Source organism: Amblyomma mixtum, chromosome 2 (genome assembly GCF_055824585.1).
Source record: "Amblyomma mixtum isolate Tamu chromosome 2, ASM5582458v1, whole genome shotgun sequence".
Classification (NCBI taxonomy): domain Eukaryota; kingdom Metazoa; phylum Arthropoda; class Arachnida; order Ixodida; family Ixodidae; genus Amblyomma; species Amblyomma mixtum.
The window spans coordinates 268516051-268540919 of record NC_143013.1 but is presented as its reverse complement, the minus strand read 5'-3'; the positions used below and the strand labels follow the sequence as shown (position 1 = coordinate 268540919).

The following is a 24869-nucleotide window of genomic DNA, read 5'->3' as shown; positions in this document are numbered from 1 at the left end:
CGCATCCAAAGCAAACCAGAATGTATGGATGACATCCTGCAATTTCAACTCCTGGCTGCTAAAATTTGATCAGATAATGAAAGCTCAGAATCATGATGTGCTTCCCTTTGCTTCATGCCACACCAAAGCCCTGTGCTCAAAGCCACTAAAGTTATTTTTCTCCCTCCAAACTCTACATCCCACCTTCAACCAATAGACCAAGGGATTGTGCACTTTTTAGATAATGAAAGCTCAGAATCATGATGTGCTTCCCTTTGCTTCATGCCACACCAAAGCCCTGTGCTCAAAGCCACTAAAGTTATTTTTCTCGCTCCAAACTCTACGTCCCACCTTCAACCAATAGACCAAGGGATTGTGCACTTTGTCAAGTTGCAATACAGAACAAGGTTGGTAGAACGTCTGTTGTTCGACATGCGGCAAGACTGTGCTACAGTAATTGACATGATGTTTGCTGTTCAGGTGATTTCAGCCATGTGGAATGGCCTGAGAAGTGAGGTTGTGGAAAACTGTTTCAGAAAAGCAGGCTTTTAATGTGGTGACATGATTGAAGAGGGCCTTATATGCATCCTAAGGAAAACTTCCCTGAGAATGAAGCTTGGGCGAGCATCCAAGAGACTGCAGAGGTACCAGAATCTTTTGAGGAGTTCGTATCTGCAGATGTGGACCTCATGTCCTCTGAAGAGCTTACAGGCCCTGCAATCCTCGTGCAAGTAAATTGTACTTGTGCCATAGAGGATGAACCAGAGGAGAAGGAGGATGACTTCGAGGACATTGCAGGGGAAAAAATGTCAGCATTTGAGGCCGACAATTATCTAAGAGTGCTTCAAAGGTATTGCGAACAACAGGTAGGCCTGCAAAGCGAAGTTGTTTACTTGGGAAGGAAGCCAATACACTCTGCACTCACAAAAAGACAAACTACCATGAAGGACACCTTTTAGCCATCCTGAACAATTTCGGGTTAATGTGCATGAATGTGTTTAAACGCATTCATACGCTGATGTGCAATAAACTTATCTAGTCCAAATCCTCTGTGTTTATAGAATTTTTGGTTACAAGAGACTTTGGTTATCAGAGACATCTTTCTCGGGTCCCTTGAGTGTCTCTTGTAACGACGTTTTACTGTATTATGAATGCCTTTAACATCTATGTTTACAGACAAGCATCAATCACGTCCATCGTTTTCTGGCTGAGCACAAAAATCTGCAAGGCCCAGGTGAGCTCGAAGAGGAAGATTGCAAGGATGGAATACATGGGGTTCTGCTCTGGAACCCCATCGCATGGGGTTCTGGATCGCATGGGGTTCTGCAAGAAGGAAAGATGCAGTAATTGACAAGTTAGGCCATGCTCTTGTTTAGCAGTGTGAGAAAGAGGGAGTTATGAGCCGAAGAAAGGAGCACGCATTCCTACAGTAGTCTTGTCCAGTATTTGCAGCCATGACTAGTTTTTGTCCTCTAGATTTGTAGGAGAAATTTCTTAATTGTGATATGACAAGTTTTTTACACTTATATTTGTGCACTACAAAATTTATGTGGCAGCAGCTGCTTGGCAAACATTTACATGTTCTTAAATATCTGTCAAAAGATATAATCGAGAATTAGAAATTTTGCCACTTCAAGGCAACGGGAAAGAAGAGTAGTTATATTTATGAACTGCAATATGCCATGAGTAAAAGCAAGGTTTTCTGCTGCTCATGAAAATAACTGTGAATAGGACCACCATCAAAATAAACAAAAATTTGTGAACACTAAACAGCCGTTAGGGAGCCAAACATGATAACTTTGCCCTCCTTCACAATGCACCACTATGCTAGGCATGCAACCGTCTTGGAGTCTTTCTTTTGCACAAATGGACTGCTGACGCAACTGCAAAGCGCTCTTTCACCACTCCTCTACACCCCCAGGCCCTTAGCCGCCGTGATGGCTCATTGGCTATGGTGCATGGCTGCTGACACGAAAGATTTGGGTTCGACCCCGGCCATGGCGGCCACATTTCAGTGGAGGCGAACTGCTAGAGGCCCATTTACTGTGCGATGTCAGTACACGTTAAAGAACCTGAGGAGGTCCGTAGACTACGGCGTCGCTGGTAGCCCAAGTGGCTTTGGGACTTTAAGTACCGTAAAACCAAAACCAAACCCATGCCCCCTCAACCACGTCGCGCACCCTGTCACATGTCTCGACGCACCAACCACAGAGCTGTGGAAATTTTCCATGCACTCTGTTTGCTACTGGCACCGAGTCAACCCCTTGCCTGTCGTCCGCCTTGACATCTAGTAAGTGGCATCTCCCTCTCATTGGTTGATCATAATGTGAAGTCACTACCTCCTCTGCCAACCAATCCTGAATTAGTGCGACATTGCACACGGCTTTTCCTCCGAGCGTCCGCTGTAACGCTGTTGAGTTGAAATTGTTGTAGTGAAGCAAGGTGTTTCTTTGGTTGCTTAGACACAGAAAAAGGCTGGTTTTCGTTTACAGTGAATAATTTATGCAAGTTGCACCAACTTGAACACCAACAAACCTGCAATCAAGTGAAACAATTTTTTACAGCCATCACTTCCAGTATATGTTCAAAATACAAAAATGGAAATGCGACGATGTTGCACGTTCAGTTCCACCAAAGTAGCAAGGCCACGTGCATTCTAATGCAATGTTAAACAGCTTCAAGAACATGATGCAAACCTCTTTGAACACTGCGGACAAGCAACTCCATCTGTGATACTTTTGTGCAATGCTGCTCCGTGACAGCATCCTGTTTGAAAAACATGCTGCAACTAGATCAACACCACCACTTCAAAATTACCTTCAAAAGCCAGCACTGATTGCAAGCAGTGAGCAGAGCAGAAGCTCTGGCCATTTGGCAATGGCCTACTAGAGGTGCAGTATATGCCTTCCATGTGAGAGGCAGTGAGTTCAAACATAGATGCTTTCAGGAACACACTTATTATACCGCTTAGTCGCAAGCATGCCCCACCCCTATGCATTGTTCTTGAAAGGCGAAATGCTTGAAAAAGGCTCTGCTTGGAAAGCAATTACAGAACACATTCAGACAGAACAGCTAAGCGGGAAGAGCATGTGTGTGTTTCGGGCATGATGAATGTTTGTGAAGCCTCGCAAACTGTAAATGTGCTTTGTGCATGCACCCACATTTCAGCAGTGTAGGGAGTGGAGTAATGCATGCACCACAGTGCACTGCAGTGAAAGGAGAAAAGTACACACTAGGAATATGACCAGTGCTCATCTTGCTGGTACGGTTGTGTTGCCTACTGACACCATCACCATCATTTGTCAATTATGCGTTTCCTGAAGCTGTTGCAATAAACACGTATAGCTACCACCTGTGAAAAGCAGTCAGAACAACTGAATTCCAAACATTCCACAAGCTCGCAAATGCTGTGGCAATGTTCCCAGGTCAGAGTGAGGCAGAGTTCGTGCAAACTAAAACAGTGTGCCAATTTGGAATTTTGACACACATTAACCAGCGCATTTAAATGATCGCAAAATCTGAGCAAGCATGAAGGGTGTCAAGAATTATATGCAATTCATCAAGTTTGTGCTTCTAAAATGTAGAAAAAACACCGCAGTAATTGGCTCTCAGTAGCTCATGAAAAGGCAGCTGTACAAAATTTTCCTTGCAGGACATGCCTCTGGCATTCAAGCATAAATTGTAAGCAAATATTTAAAACACATTCAAGACAAATTTTTTTTGCATGGCATTACACAATAATATAGTAACCTAGCATGCCATCACTAAGAGGAACGCCTCTCTGCAAAGAACTCTACAAAAAAGCCAATACTGCACAAATCGCAACACATTCCTTTTTGACGGTTTTTCATAGCTTCATTAACTGTCACATAGCTGCACAGTCACTGCTTATAGTTCAGCTCTTCTCACAGGTCACTCAAAACGCCACCCTACACTCTATTCTCTTCCTCTGCGGGCATGATTCCATCTGCGCTAGCTGCCTGCTCATTACTAAACAGTGGCACTAAACCAGCTGTTAAATTCGCTAAAACTGCACTGTAGTCTAAATTACTGTAGAGCATGATGCCTAGTCCAAATATGAAATTTGAGTATCGCAACCTCCCTCGGGTCACTCGATCGCCCTCCACACCTCAGATTCTGCCTGCCACAATGAGTAACGGAGCACTTTTATCCGACTACACATCTGAACGCTGGAAATCGCTATTTAAAACACGAGCTTAAAGGGACACTGAGGAGAGCACTATTAATATTTTTTTTATAGCAAAATCCGATAGTTCGGCATGTCATGGCTTTGTTGCCACTTGGCCGGCAGCGAAAGATGCATTTATTTCTAAGAAATTTGGATTCGAAGTTGAAAAAGTTTTTCCCGCCGCTCTGATTCAAACTTGGGATTCTCCTATGACGACACAGGACTAAGTGACGTGAAACACGACGTGTGCATGACGTACCGCAGACTCCGTGATTTCTGGCAGCCAGCAGTGTGGCTATGGTGGCTAGCATAGTGCGGCCTAGCAGCAGCCGAAAAGAAAGCTACCGCCGGCCGCACGTTGAAGGCATCTATCGGCTATTGCGGCCGTCGCTACAGTCGCTTCGATTACGTTTGCACTGGCGTTTTGCCAGCGTTACGATGGATCTCGTTCTCGAAGTCATCAACGAAGTTCTCGCATATAGACATCTTTAGCATACCGTGTACCTTGTTACCGCTAGTGGAATACCGGGAGCCCGCCTACCGCCGGAAAACAGGCACTGATTGTTCCCGATGCTTCAGGAGCGCGCGTAGCTGCCGGGCACGTGGCGCCATCTGGCGAGGTCAAGGACATTTGCGCATGCATTGGCTGCGCCTCAGGGATTTGTGGCTTCTCGGGGCCTAGAGTTGCTACTTTGTCCTATGACGTCATCACGCTTGTACTTGCGAAGTTGGCCTGTGGCAGCGATACCTGTATTTTGGTTCTTGCTCTTTTCTACGTTACAAGAGCTTTGTTGTCAGTATGAGTGGCGTTTTTGTAATCAGGAGCTGGTATTCTGTCGATACAAGCCAACTTCAATTTCTCCTCAGTGTCCCTTTAAGAAACTACCAATCTTTCATAATAGCACATCAGGGCCTTGTGCTGTTAACAGACACATTGTTATTGCAATCAGGTGTGCTCGTATAATCTGTATTTAGGGCACAATGATTCCAAACCACTCTTCCAGCATGCCCAACTGTGTGTGTCTGTCGAGCGCTTTTTTTTTCTTCTTGCTGCAAAAGGTATATGGAGCCATTCAGTACAATTTTTATGTGTTCGCAGTTCTATTGTACAAAAGAGACTGCAATGCATTTTTGATTGTGTGTGGCAAAAATTTTCTGTGTGGCACTAAACACCAGTAAAAAGCAAGTTCCTTGGATTGTCCTAGCAACAAAAGAACATTACCTCCAACTGCAGTCACATTTCATACAACTGACTGCTTCAGCACGCATTTAAAGCTGCTTATGCCAATGCTGCACGTCACAGAGTTTATTTCTCAAAGCTCAGCTGAAATAATGCTGTGGGGCACACATCAGCAACATGCCAGAACACTGAAGACAAATTGTTGTAGTTGACCTAAATTGATAGATTACTGCTTTTTAATTGCAAAGAAGCTATATTCAGCGAAAATGCAGCTTTTACATGCTCAAAAGGAGCGAAAATTATCAGGCAAAGTTTTCATTGTCAGAAGTGATGTCCAACAAGTTTTCTTGAATAGAACAAAAAACAAAGGACTGTGTGCACGAATACCGAGTGCTATTTTATCGCACAAGGTGAAAACAAGAACTAAATACGGAAACTCAAAGCGAAGCCACATCAGTTGACATCATCACATATGTCAAAAGTTTGAAGAGTGGTGGAAAAAAATGCTTCAACTTCAAGCGTCGACGGAGTTGCAAAAGGCTGACCTTTTGGAGCTTACTAGGAACAAAAACTTAGTTGAGCTGCACTTAGTTTCTTTTCAAAGTGACTGGTGCTGACATAATTTTCCCAATGTGGCCAAATTAAAACTCGCAAGTGCTGTTCAGCATTTCATTAAAGGGACACTGAGGAGAAATTGAAGTTGGCTTGTATCAACAGATTATAGCATTCAAATGACAAAGACATTAATTTAACAGAAAAGCTTTAACAGCCAGAAAATGTTACACAGGTATTATCACCAGCAGCTGATTTTGCAAGTAAATTGTGTGCATTTATATAAGATTTCGGATGAGAATCCCAGAAGCTGGGCTACATCACTGTTCAAAATGGTAATGGCGATTTTTGGCACGGACGTCATGAGTCGGTATTGAGTGCGGGGGAAAAATGAAATTTGATAAGTTTTTACAGAGCTGTCCTCAGTCTACCTTTAAGCTTCTTGAGATGCGTGGCTAGATTTAGGCAGGTAGAATAAAAACCAGACAGTGGTGCACTGCATACAAATGAAAAAATCGCTCTTTATTCCACATCACGGGCTTATTTCCTCGTGTTGTCGTAAAGTTTGTCATAAAGTATAAGAAAAGACATTTTTGTTTAATTCACTCAAAAAAACGCACCACATGTGGATATAATACAACGCTAGACAAAATTGCGTGGTGCTATTTTCGGGCCGACGTTCAAGATAGGTGAGAGATAAGAAAAAAAAACGGTTGAATTTCCAAAAATAAATATTTTACGATGGCGCAGAGTAGGTGTTATGAAACAATACAAATTCCATCTAAACATCGATGAGGCTGTTAAGCTCTCGGGAGTGCAAAATAACAATGTGGTGACAAGGCCTGCACTGCACAAACACGGACTCATCCGAGCCCACCCTGTCCACAGAACCTAGCTTGCCATTGCTGGTGGAACATATTGCCCACTCCTAAGCTTTTCAACACAATGCTATATTAATGCGTGTTGACGTCCATATTGGTGCACCTCACAACCAGGAGGATTTGTGAGCAGTGACTTCTTGCCGTGTTCAGATTGTTGGCCAAACACAATGCTGCTGCCAATGCATGATGCTTAATGGCATTTTTTTTTTTTTTTTACAGTAGCTTTTTAGTCAAAATTTCGTATACCATACGTCTCCTGAAGTATGGCATGTTCCGCTGGTTGAAAGTGATCTTGGCATCCCTGGTGATATACTCGGCATACTTGAGCGCGAACATACCACAGTCACTTCCGTTCATTTGATGCGGAATGTCCTTGACAGCCTCGCAAGTCCAGTTGGACAAGTCAAGCTCCTTCTGCCGCTTGTCTCTGCTTTCTTCCTGGAGGTAATCGTGTAGAACTTTAAGACATTCATCATTCTTGCCACCCATCGAATCATAGTAACGGATGGTGCTGTGTCTGAAGTCGACGACCGCTAGGCACCAGTGCATGCCTAAATGAATGGGAATGAGGATGAGGTCGTGTGCAAAAATGTCCATGCGCCTCGTCCAACGCTTGACCGCACTGTAGCCACTGGCACGCAGCTTTGGGTAGAAGAAGGTGTTGAAAGCATAGACCGATGGTAAGGTTGACTGCGTGCGGCTACGCTCCATGAGCAAGTTCATGTAGAAGTTGATAACTTCATCGTTCAGCCAATTCAGGCCTGCAAGCGTCTCCATGTCCTTGCGTGTCACAGTCAGTCTGAAGCCTGTGGCGAGTACATCGTCAGGTGGCGTCCGCTTGAGAGCGTCATCCACCGCAGCTTCCATGTCGGGTGTCAGCTCTGGGAGAACTTCCTTTTTGGCAACCTCTATTGGGATTTCCTTAACAGAGGGCTCTTTTGTCACAGGTATGGGGCGTGCCTTTTTGTCTTCGCGCTTCTGCTCCTTGGAGAATATGCGTGCTTGAGTAGATTGATCTATCTGTGCCAGCCGTTCTTTTAGGTCTTTCATCCATACTGGCGAGAAAAAGTGGCTCGAGGGGAGTTGCGGCAGATCTGGCGACGCCGCGCGTGCCGACGATGTGGTGGATGACGAGGAATTTCTCGATGCAGGAGCGTTCGGAGCAACCGAAACTGCCACAGAGCTTGATTTTGAGGATGTCGACCTAACAGACTGCGGCCTACTGGCGGGTTGTTTCAAGGGCACTGAGCGCTTTGTCACAGAAGTGGAGTTCGTGAAAAGTGAAGAAAACGCCGGCACATCACGCCTAGGCGTTTCCAAAGCCACTGTGGTGCCTGAAGACCGCTGTCCCGACGGAGGCCACAGGGACTTCTCTTCGGTGCTGCCAGTGTCAGTGGCACTGCGGGAAGAGGACGGGGAATTTCGCGAACGAGGATTTGACTGTGGGTATGGTGCGGTACACCGCTGACGCAGCAACAACTGGTACTCGCGCTTTTCTTGAAGTCGCACGCAGCTGTTCGGCGTCGACGTGAAGCACCGACCACCATTGCGCATGGAAAGCGCACTTTTACCATCGCTCGAGCTCGAAGAGTTGTCGCCGGGGCTCCTTACCGGCGACTCTTCGGGTTTCACTGCACGGACACTTTCTCGCACCGGCAGATCGTGGTCGTTATGGTTCTTAACGGGCCCGCCGCGCTCCAGGCGTTCCACCGACAGCAGCGACGCTCTCGACGCATGGCCCGTAGACCGGCTCTCCCTCGACCGCTCGAGCGGCCAGAACGTCGTCTGCTCGCGTGAAGGCTGTGCTCGAGGCAAGGCAGGCCTCGAGGAAGGTTCGGTGGCGGTCGGGCTGAGGCAGCGGACAGCTTGGCTGATGAAGAAGTTCTGCATCGGCTTGCGGAATGCCCACCACAGCCAACTGTCGTGGTTTTTCGATCTTCCGGCGCTCGGCACACGAGTCTCGTCGGAGCGGAAATGTTTTCGGCTGTTGCTCGCCACAACAATGACATCGTCGTCATCGTCGTTCTCACCATCCATGCTGCCGTCACGTTTGCGCTTCTTCGATGCGCGCCGACGCTCCTCAAGCGTGCTGTCGCTGCGAGACGGCAAGAAGAAGCGACGGATTTTTTCTTTCAGTCCCGCGAACATTGGTCAGTCTGGCTTTTGTCACGCCACGGTGGCCCCTCCAAAGTCAGAGCTACTCTCGAGCATTTGCAGTTTTACGGAACCGATGAACAAAACTGAGATTGTCGATTCGAGGACTGCACTTCGAAGGCGGCAATAAACGCAAAGCTCTCGCAAACAAAAATGGCGGACGGAAACCGGTGCCTCAACGTTGCTTTCCAACATGTTTTTGTGCTGAACTACCATCGGATGATTTTGTTTCGGTTTTTCGCCTATTTTTTTTTTTCGTCTTTTTTGCCGCGGCCAAACACAGTTGTACACAAGCAGCATAGAAGCATATAAGAAGAAAAAGAAAATCAACACCGTTGCTTGCGAATGTCTCACTAGTCTCATCGCAATTTTTTTTCCTCCATGTCGCTTGGACCCACGGCCGGTCTGGACGCGCGCAATGGAAACTGTCGACTCAACGTACCCTTTTGCAATCAGGCGGTCGGTTAGGCCGACTGCGGATATTTTTCTGCTCTTGTTATGTTCTAAATGGACATCTTTTGCGAAGTCAGAGCCCCACGGGTCCAGTTCCTTCATCGAAGCGGCGGGCTAAGTCAGAGGAAAATTGCCCGGCGCCGCTTTGGTAGCAAAGTATCGAATCGCTACACAAATTAGCCTTATCGTGCAGCATTTGTGTTAAATGAAAGTGAACAGAAAGATGCATGGTGCGGTATGGCGGCAAGGGCTTCAGGGCACAGCAGCTGTCCGCACCCCTGCACTGCTTCAAAGTACGTTTTATGGTTTTGTGTAACTGTAGTTGTTAAGCGTTAAAGAAATGTACCATGCGATTCCTAGGCTGTCTGAGGATAATATTAAAATTCCTTTAATAAAATGTCCTTTTTGTTGTTCCTTTCATTTCTTTTACAAAACAAAAAGGAATAAAAACTAAAATAATGGTGATGTTGGTGATGATGATAGCTCAGGTAGATAAATGGGTACAGACTTTCTCTTTGTATCGAGGTAGTGGTCAGCGCTACTTGGCCTCCGATAGTTATGTTTTGTTTTCTTTTTATTTCAACATCATTTCAATAATTTAATTAAAGGAGTTTTGAACATGCCACCTTAAGCTTTCACTCTCTGCAAATACAGAAATCCGTAGCATCTCTGGCTGCTCTAGCGCCATCCATGAGCCATGAGCCATCCATGAGCCTAACCCACGTGGTTCGTACGCATGCGCGATTAGCTCCAGCTGGTATTTCGCAAGAAGGCAGGTTGGTGTTAAGCGCGATAAATTGTGCATAAAGTTCATGTTATGTCATCGTACCTGCCTCGCAGTTGCGCCCTTCAACCGTTGATGCCTGGTAAGCTCAAGTTTTCGCTTTTGCACCATGCTTGTGTCTATTTTATTTGCAGTCGCTTTTTTATGTGGCATCGTGGGACTATTTACAAGTGACATTGACTGTTATGCCAAGACGCTCCTTTTTTTTTTTTTTTTTTTTCTCTGTGCTGCTTAACAAGAAGTAAATCCTGCCGCAACTCGTGCATGTTCTACTAAACACACCTGGCGCGGCTTTAACGTAGTACACGGCCGTTTCGCAGCTTTGGCATTTCCAAAACGCAGGTAACGTCATTTTCTTTGCCGAGCTTCCGAACAGTGTCATCACGGCGTAGTGGAACGCTATCCTTGCACACATGACGCGAGCTGCAGAAAAACTCCGTTAGTTGTAAGCCTAGCCTTTTCTTACGCCTGCGAGTGTTCGCTGGCGGGCCATATAAGGCCGGTCCGAGGGGTCCGCACATTTTGCGACTGCCTGATTGAAAGGAATTGAAGATAAGCGCATCTTTGTTTTCCCCTCCCCGGTAGCTGCGTCTCGCGCTGCACGCGGGGTGTCCGACCGAGAGCGTGCGGCTCATTCGGCGCTCACGTGCCGACTCTGACCTTGCCGTTCTACCGTTCTTCGGTTCGGCGTCGCATTTCTAACTTGCGGAGTTTTCTGCACTGGGCGCGTACGCGTCGCTCTGCCCTGACAGTGAGTAAGAGGCGCGCGGCTGATTTTATGTTCTCGATTCTTATTTTGCTCATACTTGTTGCCGGGTCCCGAGCAGACAGCCCGGCCGCTCACATTGCGTTCGGGACAGCTGTGACTGACCTTGTAGCTTTTATTATGAGTTGTAGCGCCGTTCGATGACAACCACGGATGTGTAGCCGCGCAGATTGGACGATGCGGTCCTATAAAACGTCGTCTAAACGCCGGTGGGACGCCACATGCAAGCGTTTTTTTTTTTTTTTTCTGATCTAGACGTAATTGTAGTCTGCTGTTCTTCAGAACTTTTGCTGCACTTTCGCTGCCATCGCATGGCGAGGTAATGCGAACTTGTTTGAGCATACATTGTCATTTTGTGGAGTGTGTGCACCTGCTGCGTGATAGCAACTGTTATCTTTATTATCAGGTGACTGAGCGCCACAGTAGATCAACGACAGCGTCGTGCAGAGCGTTTTGTGGAGGCACTGAGAAGGGATATCAATCCATATATCCTGAATGGAAGCGAGATGGATGGATGGATGGATGGATAGGAGCGCCCCCTTTGAAACGGGGTGGTGGCAATTGCCACCATGCTCAGCTTTTCTTTATTTATTATTTTTTTTTTGTTTACTGTGTTGGCAATTCTCATTAATATTCTCCATCAACTTTGCCTATGGTTTCCTACTATTCTAACCTTATGCCACATCTCTGCTTTTCAGCCACCAATCCTCCAATCGCTTTTTGCTGACTTCCACTGCAGATTTATTTACATGACCATTGTTATCTTTAAACCCTAGGGCCTCAGAAAGAGTGACTGTGCCTGCATCGACATCCGGATGGATACCATCACATTTGATTATGAGGTGTTCAATTGTTTCCACAGATCTACCACACACTGCACATGTGTCATCTTCTTCGTTAAATTTCTTTTTGTAGCTGCGCGTTCTAAGACACCCTGATCTAGCTTCAAAAAGTAGGGCACTGCCTCTTGAGTTATCATAGAAAAATTCTTTCCTGATCTGCCTTTTCCAGAATCGATATAGTTCTACACTATGTTTCTTTTCCATTGAATTCATCCAATTTTTAACTTCCGCGTTTTTAACCTGTCGTTTAATGCTCTTTCTTTCTCCGTCCTCATGACCGGCATACTTACTGGTTAGTTTTCTAGTTCTGCCACTGTGAGTCAACGTTCTTTCTGTATAAATATTTAAATACCTTAGCTGCCCATCTGTTATCGTCCAATTTCCTCAGGCGTTCTTCATATAGTATTTTACTCTTAGCTTCCCGTGCCTCGAACGATGCCCAGCCCATATCCCCTTGTACTGCCTCGTTTGTGGTTTTGCCGTGGGCACCTAGTGCTAATCTTCCAACAGCTCTCTGATTTACGTCTAATCTCGACTGAACTTCTGCCCTTAAGCACAGAACCGCATTGCCGAAAGTAAGTCCCGGCACCATTATTCCTTTCCAAATACCTCTTAGTACTTCATATTTGTTGTACCCCCATAATGCCCTATGTTTCATTATCCCGGCGTCTCTTCGTCCTTTTGCCCTAAGAGCCTGTTCATGCTTTTCCGTGTATATCTGCCCTTCGTTTAGCCATATCCCGAGGTATTTGTATTCGGTCACTTTGGGTATTTCGTGGCCTTGTATTGTAAGCACCTGATCAGTTGTATCGTTAAAAATCATCACACCTGATTTAGTTGCGCTAAAACTGAATCCTAGAGCGTCTCCTTCGTCTCCACAGCAATTAACCAAAGTTTGTAAATCTTCCTGGCTATCTGCTAACAGTACAATATCGTCCGCATACATTAAACCCGGGAGTCGCTGCTCAACTACATTTCCGCCTAATCTGTACGATAGATTATAACCCAGATTACTTTCTTCTAGCCTTCTTTCCATATTTATCACGTAAAGCATGAACAGCAGCGGTGATAGAGGGCAACCTTGCCTTAATCCTTTGTGCACCCCTACAGTTATGGTACTTTTTTTCCCTTCCCATGTAATTTCAACTTCATTATCTCGGTAGATTTCCTGTAGAAAATCAATTACCTCATCACCAATACCTAAATCTTTCAATATGCTCCACAGGAGTTCCCTGTTCACGTTATCGTATGCACCGCTTATGTCTAGAAAGGCTATAAACAGAGGTCTATTTTCCGCCTTAGCTATTTCTATGCATTGGGTAAGCACGAACAGGCTATCATCTAACCGCCTACCCCTTCTGAACCCATTCTGAAGTTCTCCGAGTATCCTATTCCCTTCTACCCATGACTGCATTTTTAATTTCACCGCCTGCATTGCCAGCCTGTACATAACAGATGTTATCGTAATCGGACGGAAGGATTTTATGTTCATCTTATCTCCTTTCCCTTTATAAATCAAATTCATTTTACTCTGTCTCCAGCTGTGCGGAATTTGCTGATTTGTTATGACTGCCTCCAATGCTTTTATCAGCGCGTCCTTGCTTCTTGGGCCAAGTTCATTAATCAGCTTAATTGGAATTTCGTCTATCCCTGCGGATGTGGTTTTAGGAATATTCGCTTCCGCCTTTTCCCAGTTAAGACTAGTCAGTTCTAAGCTGTTCTCTTTTGTGCTGTCCTGTGTTGCCGCCTCACTTGGGGAGATTACCCCATTGGCGTCGCTAAAAGACGCAGCTATAAATGACGTAATGTAGTCCACAGCATCGTCTCCCTCCAAACATTTTCCCTCAGCATCTATAATCTGTTCCTGCTTTCTTTGATTTGTTTTTCCCAACCAGCTTATATGGTTCCAGAATTTTCTTGGCCCCCCTTTATTTGCCTCGCGAACTTCAGCCAGCCATTTATCAGAGGACTGCTTTATTTTAGCCTGGACTAGGACCTGAACTTGCTGTTTCTTTTGTCGATAAGATTCCCATTTTTTTCCTATTTCCTCTACAGATAACTGCGCCCTCTTTGCTTCTCTGTGTTCCCTTGAAGCCACCCGTCGTTGTTCGATGGCCTCCTTAATTTCCATATTCCACCAGCTTCGTGGCTTCCTCTTTCCTCTCCAGCGGTTAACTCCTTTCACTTGTTTCATTTTTGTAGCGATGAGCAGTTCCAACTGATTATAATCCCAATTTTCCATGTGGCGTTTCTCGTGTATAGCGCCCTCACGTGCCGTTTTGTCTTCCACGAGCAGTATATCTGTCGTGTTGTGATGTTGTTGGAATTTAGCTTTTAGACTGGATAAAAACCATGTGTATGTGCACGCTTCAGATTGCATGTTCCTGCTCATTGGGTTCCTGATGTCACGTTTTGTTTGATGGGCATAATCTCTTTGTTATTTTGAGTTCTTAGGCATTTGCTTTACCTTGTTAATTGGTATGACTTTTAGATGTGTTCAAAGTATGTCATAGTCCTGTGTTGTCAGATCATTATCGCCCTCTTGCTGATATGAAATTTTGTGCTGCTGTCATTGGCTTGTTGATGCAACATAGATATCGGGTTATGGAAAAGGTCTCCTATTTTTTTATAGTCTGCTGGTTGTACCGGGGCCGTCTATAGTAGGAACAATCGTGTTTAGCTTTTTATGGCATACAAAAATTATGGAAAAGGAAGCATAACAGTAAACTAGCACACATCAAACGTGTTAGCAAAAAACTCAGATAGCAGTGTTTGCATATGATGACGAATTATGTGAAAAACAAAAAAAAACAAATTATGCAATAAAATCACTGTCGGGAAAAATTGCAAAATATTAATAACATATAACATCATAGTGCATGCAATATAAAGCAGCATTCAGCTTACGGTATCAGTACAGGAAGGAACATTTCACTAACAAGAGGCGGAAGCTTATGAAATCGCACAACCTGTGGCACGGGGAAAATAAGCTTAAAGTTCAGTTTTGAATATGTGTAGATACACTTTGGGTAATAAAGTGTAGTTGGTGGCTGAGAATCTGCCTACAAGATGAGACACAAGTTAATGAACGTAGGGCATTATTATTGATGATTGTATACACTAACCTGCCAAGGTTGCCATATAGTCATTAAAGAATACAGTGCCAGCCACATTTTATTGCGAGAGCATTTAAGCTGTCAAGGCGAAGTTGTGGCGTCCTCTGTCATGAATTCAGCGATTGCTAGAGAGAGAGTTGCGATGTCATCAAGAAACCAATCACTTGATGTGCCAAATTTAAATATCTATCACCACCGGAGGAGCTAGGGGGCTGCTGCAGTATTGACATTGCTACTGGGCAGCAAGGATAGCAGGGGGTGTCAGCGTCAGGTGGGCGGAGGACGTAATAAATAAGCACTCTATGATTGTTGGGCGGGGGGAGGGGGGTTGAACCCATGGTGACACGAACAGATCAGCTTTTGTTGGCCACAGCGTTAGACCACTGCACCACTATCGCAGCCAATCATCCCGTGTGTGCCTCTCGCACTGTGCTTTGGATGTCGTGTTCAACTTCCATCCGCACGCAGTGGATCCCAGCACACAGTGCGGTGACAGGGCCCTCTTGAGTTACCTTGTTTAGGCTGCATTTCCATCTCCCTCATCCCAAAAGTTATATTGCCGCCCATTCCACATCGAATTTTTTCAGCCTTTCCACATGTCATAGGTGTGATGAGTAGCTCGTCAATGGATGTTATCAGCACTGTTATTGTGTGCAGTGCTACTTGAGACAGCATGTTGGGAGTGTGCAAGCTTTGCACGTGAATTTCAGAGACGTGGACTTGCATTCTGCCAATTGTGTTGTTTTTTAACTCGTTCACTGCAGCACCCTCAGATTACATATGTCCAGTGCTACGCTCGTGCATTCTTGCTTTACCATGCACAGCTCGCTCTATCCTAATCTGCTATTCACTGGTATGAATAAAATGCAACTAGCTGACAAGTCTTGTTTCCTAAACAGGTAGTGCACCTACTTTTAGTTGGTCGAAGGGTTCCCTGTGCTTTGACTTCAGCTCCTCACCAACTTCACTATTGCAAGCAGTGCACCAGACCTATGACCTGTGGGCACTAACACCCTTGCGTGTTAGGAATTCACTAGAGGTTACCCATGGCAGTGACGCAAGTATAGTGGCATAAACTCAAGACATCCACGCACACATACACCGCCTACAGTTACTAAGTGCTTTGACTGGCGTCAGCATTTTGCACTGCCCCAGCTGTTGCTGCAGTTCGCATTATTACAGGAGTGACCATCCGATGAGTTTTTAGAAATGCTTCAAATCGCATGGGTATTTTCTCCGCATTAAAATGTGCACATAATGGTTGCCCACTAATGCCAATCAATTTTAATTTCCTTGTATAGAGCACCTGGTACTTAGACAAAGGTATAGATGCACAATGCGTTGCATATATCGAGCTTGTTTTTGCCAAGCTCAGAGTGCCTGCTGCCTTAAAATAAACAGGGCTGCTTTCGCTGCTTTTTGGAACCGACTTCCCGCAGCTCCTTTTGAGAGGGAGCAGCTTGTTGGGGCTCTTTCGGCTAAGGCTCCTCTCCCTGTCAGCAGTCGTGCAGTCATGCACAAATGCAGCAAACTGGAAAGATAAATCGCATATGCGGGGCAGCTTAAGGCATAATAAAAGGGCACAGAAGTTGAAAAATGTTCAGATTTGTTACGTTACTTGTCAAAGCGTTGTGCGATAAGTTTTTAGTAAAAAAAAATGTGTGTATGTCTGTGTTCACTTTATGATCGCAGCCTTGTACAGCCCTGGGGGTGACCCACGCATATACTGCAGATTTCGAAACAAGGTCATTTCATGCCAGTACCACAGGAAAGCCTCGAAAATGGCACATCCTGTTTGGTCGCCACCTATTTCATCATAAAACGAAATGGTTACTGCTATGTTGTGCTCACTTTTTTGTTTTACTTGGTCAGACGTACACGCTGGTTTTCTGAAGAGTAGTTGCAGTTTCTAGCACTGACACGCATCAGTGACTGAACCGTGTGCAGGTGCAAAAGACCCAAATTCTCGTGCTTTCCTCTGTTGCAGGGATGTGGCCTCCCTTATCGTGTAAATACCATGTGTAAAAAGAAATGAGTAGGAAGCATTTCTGTGCCTTCACCTGCATTTGAAAACCCCGATTTAACATGTACACGTGCCTTGTTATTTAGAGTTCTGCCCTGAGGTTTGCCCTTTGGAGGGAGCTTAAAGTGAACTACTATCAAAGTTGACTCGACGAAATATTTTCAGCAATGAAGAGGAATGACAGGACGAGTGACACTTGCCACCGCGGTGGCTCAGTGGTTATGGTGCTCGGCTGCTGACCCGAAAGACGCGGGTTCGATCCCGGCCGCGGCAGTTGAATTTCTTTGGAGGAGAAATTCTAGAGGCCCGTGTACTGTGCGATGTCAGTGCACGTTAAAAAAACCCCAGGTGGTCGAAATTTCCGGAGCCCCCCACTACGGCGTCTCTCATAGCCTTAGTCACTTTGGGACGTTAAACCCCATTAACTAACTTGTCGTTGGATGAGTAAGTTTAGTTCCAGCGGGCTTAAGACTGTGTAGAGTGGTTAAAGTGATGAAGTTTTTCTTGGAATGTTCAGTGCCACCGCCCTGCTTACAGTAAATCTTATTCAGAGTCTCAAGTTTTGTTCTGGATTTTAATGCCAACATGCAGGACTACCTATCCACCAATGTTTGTTTACAAGTTTGGCTGCTGTGTGCTGCTGTGTGGTTCGATCCCGGCCGCGGCGGTTGAATTTCTTTGGAGGAGAAATTCTAGAGGCCCGTGTACTGTGCGATGTCAGTGCGCGTTAAAAAAACCCCAGGTGGTCGAAATTTCCGGAGCCCCCCACTACGGCGTCTCTCATAGCCTTAGTCACTTTGGGACGTTAAACCCCATTAACTAACTTGTCGTTGGATGAGTAAGTTTAGTTCCAGCGGGCTTAAGACTGTGTAGAGTGGTTAAAGTGATGAAGTTTCTCTTGGAATGTTCAGTGCCACCGCCCTGCTTACAGTAAATCTTATTCAGAGTCTCAAGTTTTGTTCTGGATTTTAATGCCAACATGCAGGACTACCTATCCACCAATGTTTGTTTACAAGTTTGGCTGCTGTGTGCTGCTGTGTGTATTGCCACATCTGGAAGTTTACTGTAATGAAGGCCACTGTGTGTTGTCATCTTTGTGCAGAGGTGTGCGTGGCTTGGGAGTAGAGACGGCGCAGGGAGGTCCAGGTTCCTGGGTGCCCACTGGGGCGCCTGGGGGTGAGGGAGGTGAGGGGTCACTGCCAGTGCAGCAGTTGGAGGGTGGCAAGGAAGGAGCGGCTGTGGCTGGAGCAGAAGAGGCTGCCACCACTGTCAGCCTTGGCTGCAGTGTGAGTGGAGCGATTGCTGGCACCTCCAGTCAGCAAGTGACCCTGGCTGAGCTTCCAACAGCAGACCAACTCAAGGCGATGGGCCTGTGCGACACTCTGATCATCTTGAGCGACGCGAGCCAGCTGGCCCAGCCCGTCAGCCTGGTCAGCTCACTCGAGGTGAGCAGTGGCACCTATCTATTTTACTGGTAGTAAAGCCGACACAGGGTCCTTTACCTTTGCTCTGAATGCCACATGATTGTTATGATATATAGAGGTTGAAGCTGAGCTTAGATGATGGTGCATGTGTCAGTGAGTTCAGTACAACTCTGGGACTAGACAGGAAAGAAATGGATGTGGACACATCTGTGGACTTGTTTGGTTTCTGTCCTGTACCAGAGTTACTCCAAACCCATCGAGATAAACCAACACTGTGTTTAGTAAGGAGCCAGTTAATTACCAAAGAGCATCCTGAGCCATGCCATCACCAGCAACTGACATAGTAAAGACTCTGTTATAGTATAGATTTTTGCTGGTCAAAGTCACTTTTCTATAGATGGGTTCTACTTTAGCGCCTATCACTTGCCACTGAGTGGTACCAACTGTGAGCTGCCGGAAGTAGGTGCAACATTATTTTTACAGCAACAGCTGTTAAGTACCCCTTCCCAGTTTTCGTGTTGGGGTAGCAGCCATGGTAGTCGGTAACAGGTGGGTGCATTACCATGGTAACTAACCACTTGGAGGGTGGTTGCCATTGAAGGGCGGTAGGATGAGAGCAGAGGAATGCATAACTGGTCGCTGGCTACCTTCAGAACCCTCTGGAACCATGAAAAGGGGAGGGTATCGAGAGAGCAGAGGAGTCCCTAAACGGAGGGTGGTTACCGTGGAAGCAGGAGGGTATGACAAAGAACAGAGGAATGCATAACCGGTTCGTGGTTACTATCAGAACCATCCGTAGAGGGATTACTGTGGAAGGAAGAGGGTGCAGTGAGGGCGGAGGAATCCCCAACCAGAGAGTGGTTGCCATAGCAGGAGGAGTGTATCTCGAGAGTGTAAGAAGGCTCAACTGGTCTGTGGTTGCCATGGGAGCCACCTGGAAGGGGGAAGGTAAGGCGAGAGCATAAGAAGGCGTAACTGGAGGCTAGTTACCTCGGGAACCATCCAGAAGTTGGTTACCTAGGAACAAGGAGGGTGTGGCGAGAGCGGAGGAGTCCCAAACTACAGGATCGTTGCCGTAGAAGGAGGAGGGTCTAGCAAGAGCATAAGAAGGCGTAAACAGTGGGTGGTTGCCATGGGAACAATTCAGAATGCAGTTACCCTGAAATGAGGAAGATGGTTACTCTGGAAGGAGCAGGGTATGGCGAGAGCATAGGAAGGCATATGTGGATGGAGGGTGGTTACCTCGGGAACCGTCTGGCAGGTGGTGGTTACTGTGGAAGGAGGAGGGTGTTGAGAACAGAGGAATCGCCAACCGGAGGAGGGTTACCGGGGGAGGAGGTGGGTATGGCAAGAGCATATGAAAGTAACCAGTGGGTAGTTGCCACAGGCAAGAGCAGAGGAATGTAGTACGATTTATCTGTAGTGGCGGCAGTGAAACTAGTCACGCTAGGAGAGGGTATTACTGGCGCCGTGCATCTAAAGTGGCAGACGGGAGAACAGAGCTAGCCAAAAAACATGCTTCCGTGGGAAAACTAAAGAGGGCTCTAGAACTATACAGATATGAAGTCTCTCTCATATTCTCTACCTCTACATATCGTGAAATAATACCCCTGTCACACTAGCAAATTTAATGTCATTCTAATCGAATGACATTAGCACCTCATGTCATTAATCGACTGCTACACAGGAACATGTAATGTCATTAGGTTCGAATGTCATTCGCCATCGAATGAGTTAGGGGAACTCATTCGCATTCGATCTCGAACCGAATGCGTACTCTGGACACCAGATACACAGCAGAAACAAGCGATGTGAAAAAACTGTGCACACTGCCAAACTTAGAAAGTGCATTTATTTAGTTCTGCTAAAAAAAAAGTTAATGTTGGTGTGAATCTGTTCACACTGGAGACTGTCGTGGATAGCTATTACTCTCGGTCTCAGCAGCAGCCAACAGCAGCAGCCGAGCATGAAGCAGGGTATTTCCCGCGACCGTGGGTCATTATGGGTTGCGTGTTTCTTGCTGGTTGGCGTGCCATGTTCGGTAACCTCAAAAGTACTTAAAGACGTAACTAAGCAGTTCACCTTTTTGAAGTTATTTCCATGGTCCGCGCGACGTCATGTGAGCCATTTTGTTTGTTTACATTTATCGGATTTGCGGTTGACTTTGTACTTGGCTTGGCTTTCGATGGCTAAAGTGGTGCAGAATGTCCGGAAACAATATTTTAAACTTATAATGCTGCACATAAATGTTCTCACCCGCTTTTGAAACACTGCACAACAATTTCAAACATCTTTTATGCGCGCTGATGTCTTTCAGTTATTTTTTTTTTCACTGATCGTCAATGCCACCATTTTCGAATGACATTATTTTTTTCCGTCTAGCACCGAAAGAGACCAAATGACATTCGATGCATCGAATGCCGTTAGGTTCAAATGACATTAAATCTTCTAGTGTAACAGGGGTATAACAATGTGTCGCTAAATCTCTCGTTACACAATGGTTACTTTCCTGTCACTTTTGTAAGACTACTTGTGCATATTCCAGCCTCACAGTAACATGAAGTGCAATATTGCTGCTGCTGCTGCAGTGGTGCACTACTGTGGCGCTGTTGTGCACTGTCACGCAAGAAGTGTCGCACAGCACTGGTGCATGTGTTCCAGCCCCACAGTTCTCTCAAAATGGTTGGCAGCCACACGTGGTGCCTTCTCTTGCCTTGCAGCCTGTCCAGTGCCTGGACGGCACAGCCGAGGCTGTGGCCCGCAGTGGGGCCAACCTGGTGCTGTGTCTGCCTGACGAGACGCTGTCGCTGGACATGGTGGACCCAGACCAGGATGTGCCTGCCTGGAGCTGGCTACCACAGATCCCAGCATCAGCTGCCGCTACCGGAGGGGAGGCTGCCCTCGTCAGGCCCAGTGCCCCAATCGGAGTATCCGCAACCGCGTCTACGATTGCCACAGCACCCGGAGAAATGCTGCTGGTGATGGACTCCTCCCCTGTGGAGGACTCAGTCGGGCTGGCCGCCAAGAGCTGGTTCAACGACTCCGTGATAGCCACCCAAGCGCTGCTTACCCTAGAAGGCCACAAGTGATAAGGGCATGCTGCCACCATTTGCTTTCTTTTTTTCCCCTCCCATCTTTTGTACGGGTGGAGCAGTGACACGGGCTGGCCTTTGCCACCGATCAATGAACTTCATGGCTTTTGTGATGAACTGTTGCTGCTGCTGGACTGGGGGTGACACCGTGTTCCTCCGGAATGTACTGTGGAACTTTGCTTGAATTAACTTCATCGGGTCTCTGGAGTGGTACATTTTGGTAGAATTGGATGAAGCTGTGTGGGCAGTATTGAGACATTCTTTGCATCACAGTGATGCTCCTTCTGCAGCTGCTGCCAGAAAAGCTGTGTGGGCCTTGTTGTCTTAGACCTTGTGAGGGAGAGATGACTTGGCATCTTTGTTTCTTTAAGCTTCGTTAAGTGACTGGTGGTTTTTGTAAATGGTTGTGGCATCAAAACTCCAGTAACAGGAAGAATAGCCCTATTTATAGTGCTTTTTAATGCCTGTTCTGGTGGTTTTTTGAAGTGACGGCAGCTGGTGATGGTGCGTGTCTTTGAAGCAAGTTTGTGCAATAACAGTGCTCATGCCCTTGGCAAGAGCTTTGAAAAATATGTGGTTTTCATGATAACTGTTGAGGCTGAACACCAGAGAGAAGTTTGTTCCCATGAAGTTTCACTGTACAGAGCGGTAGCCTAGAGTGAACCTGTTGCCGGTAAAATTGAGGTACGGTGCACAGCACTTCCTCGAGAGGTGTGTGGCATCATCTTTTGTGTGCCTCAGTACACCTGACACACAGGTTAGAGAAAGCAAGAAGTGAAAACTTGAACTTGTATATTAACAGACAGACAGAGGTGACAGTGTGCCCCTATGTTCAGGTAGTGCGTCTTAATAATGCATTTCTAACAAAGTGACACACCACTGTTCAGCCTTCTAGTAGTGTTCTAGGTTATTACAAGCTTGCAGGCACACAAGCAGTGTTTTCATGCATAGGGGGGCAGTTGCACAGGGCCGATTGGCGGAGCTAGTCTAAGGCTGGTCTGTTATTGCTACATGGTGTGACATCACTATCACTTCGCACGATGCTCTCTTTATAACTTTCTAAGGCTGATGATCTACGCTGACAACAGGCTCTCAAGAAGCGGCCGTGTATAGCACCTGACATCTGCATTGTTGGCAGGCAAAACTAGGTCGGAAGTATTGGCTTGTGAAACGCTACCAAAGTTGCTTGGCAGTTCTGAAGTATGCCCATGGAGAAATTTGTTTTATAGCCATTTGCTGAAAGTTTAAGAATAATCACGTTTTCTTTTATACGTTCCGCAGTTTTAAAAAAAACAAACAAAAACTGGAAACTACATCCGGCCTGCCATGCCTGTTATGTGGTTCAACGCATTTACTGCTACATTTGGACACAATCTATTCCAGGCATGACTGTTTTCTTGCAAATTTAGTGTGCTGCAGAGCTGCTAGTATTGGGGTTTGACATGTTTGGATGCAGGCAAGCAGCTGAATGATGCGTCATGTCCTCGAGTTGGATTTGATTGCAATGGGAGAACTTCAAAACATTGTAAGGCCAGCTTTTGATTCAGCTAATTCAGAAGCTGGTGGCTAGGGGTGTACACATACCGTTTCATCTCGTGTAAGGACTGCACCCGTGTATGGGCCACACCCCATTTTGGACTAGATAATTGAGGAAAAGTAATGTTATACTTTTTTTTATTGGTGTATGGGCCACTCCTTCAGAATGCGGCTCTTGTATGTGTTTTTGCGGTACACTGGAAGTGAAATTTGGCAGGTACCACACTGCAATCCGGCTCGGCACTTTGGAAGGTTAAAAAATTTTTCATACGTGACTGCATTTCGAACTTTTGCAGTGCACTGGATCAAGCATAGCAATCGGTGAGCTTAGGCATCTGGAATGCAGAATTGTTCTAGAGGTTTACATGGTGTTTAGATCGACCTTGTAGGTTGTGTTGCATGTTTTAGTTTCAGCTCCGTTGGCCTCTATTCAGCCACAAATATCGGGACAGGCCTTCCATTCAGGCTGCTGGAACTAGCAAACTAATGCAACTGCTGCTATTGCAATGCAGCCAAATTGTTTTTGTTGTTTTTCCTTTTTTGTATTAGCATATGCTCAGTGCTGCCATTGCTGTGAACCTGCACAGTTTGCATGCTGAACAAAGAGAGGTGATCATGATATCTGCTGGGCATTCGTCAGCTTTTTAGTTGTGTGCAGTCTACCAAATGTGAATGGGTTTTGATTCTCGAGGTTAACTGTTACCTGCCAGTGAATTGCGTGCTTGTGTTTTTGTACTAAAGGTGTGTGGCTAACAGTCTTTGACGCATGAAGGCACTGCGCTTATGTTTGAAAGGTTGTCACAGCAGTCGTAGTCAGTGGCTGATCAAAGTAGGGCATGTCGAGTGCTTATGTGATTGCGGTGATTTTGTTTCTGTTGTACTTCTCAGAGTGGCACTGCTACCTGTCCACTTTTTTTTTATCAACTTGTTTCGAGCCATATTTTCATCTGTTATGTTTTGCAGCCTTGTTTCGTTTTTGCAATGCACTGTCTGCCTGATTAAATTCTATTTCTGTTAGAGTTGTACCTAGTGTTTCTTGTGCGTCATAGCCAATGTGTGCAAGGAATTTTTGCAGCTCTTTAGGAAGTGTACAAATTTGGTGTTATGTCAGGAACCTACGAGATGTATGCTTGAGAGTGCGCCCTGATTGTGCTGTTAGGGAAAAAAAAACTATCCTTGTTTAGTTCTTACCTTTTTTTTTTTTTTAAATATTAAGAAACAGGCTATTGCATGAATGTCTGAAATTTGAAACTTGAGGAATGTTTTTGTTATTCCTTATGCTTATGCTGTGCACAGTAAGCAAATGTTATGTGGCTCGCAGATTCTATACATGCCGTGAACATATGTGGCATTTTCAATGAATGTAGAGTGGTTTGCCATGAGGTGAGAACGTAGGGTACAGACAATGAAATGAATGGCATTGGGATTTTGCATCCCACTGCTTTGTTAACATAGAGCTGGTGAAGTAGCAGGAACAAGTGTGAAGCACATAGCTTGCCTTTATGTTGTTGCAGGTTTCCTGTACATAAGAGGCACAATCGACTTGCTGGTGCATGTACATAGAGTATTTTCCTCATAGATGAATAAAGGATCCACTGCAACGATGTTGTACTTGGTCCTCTCCAAGATAAGTCTTAGTTGCATTAAAGCCTCTGCCTCTTGTTATGTTCAGCAATGTGAAACCCAGCAGAACATTGCAGAAAGAGTATTGCTCAACATTCACTTCGCTGTACTCACTAATGCAGGCGAGCCATGCTGTTATGTTCCCAAATGCTGCGTTTTCCCGGCTGCTATATTTTCACGAGCCAGTTCCGTCCAATTGACGGGGATAGTGCAGTACTATTAAAGCGGGCATATGCACGTTTACTCAAACTTTGCCCACTCCCTGTGTCGCCCCC

General features: G+C 45.8%; 2 protein-coding genes across 2 annotated transcripts; one reads left to right on the top strand and one right to left on the bottom strand.

The window, feature by feature from the left end:
* Positions 1 to 6401: 6401 nt before the first annotated feature.
* LOC149363928 (uncharacterized) lies at positions 6402 to 9100 on the bottom strand. The gene has a single exon (XM_089573921.1). The coding sequence runs from the start codon at positions 8927 to 8929 to the stop codon at positions 6995 to 6997; it is 1935 nt and encodes a 644-aa protein (XP_089430047.1). The 5' UTR covers positions 8930 to 9100; the 3' UTR covers positions 6402 to 6994.
* Positions 9101 to 9615: 515 nt separating this feature from the next.
* Positions 9616 to 24572, top strand: LOC149363927 (uncharacterized). The gene is made up of 4 exons (XM_089568623.1): positions 9616 to 9681; positions 10043 to 10164; positions 18022 to 18364; positions 21034 to 24572. The coding sequence occupies exons 1-4, from the start codon at positions 9616 to 9618 to the stop codon at positions 21430 to 21432; spliced, it is 930 nt and encodes a 309-aa protein (XP_089424749.1). The 3' UTR covers positions 21433 to 24572.
* The last annotated feature ends 297 nt before the right edge of the window (positions 24573 to 24869 follow it).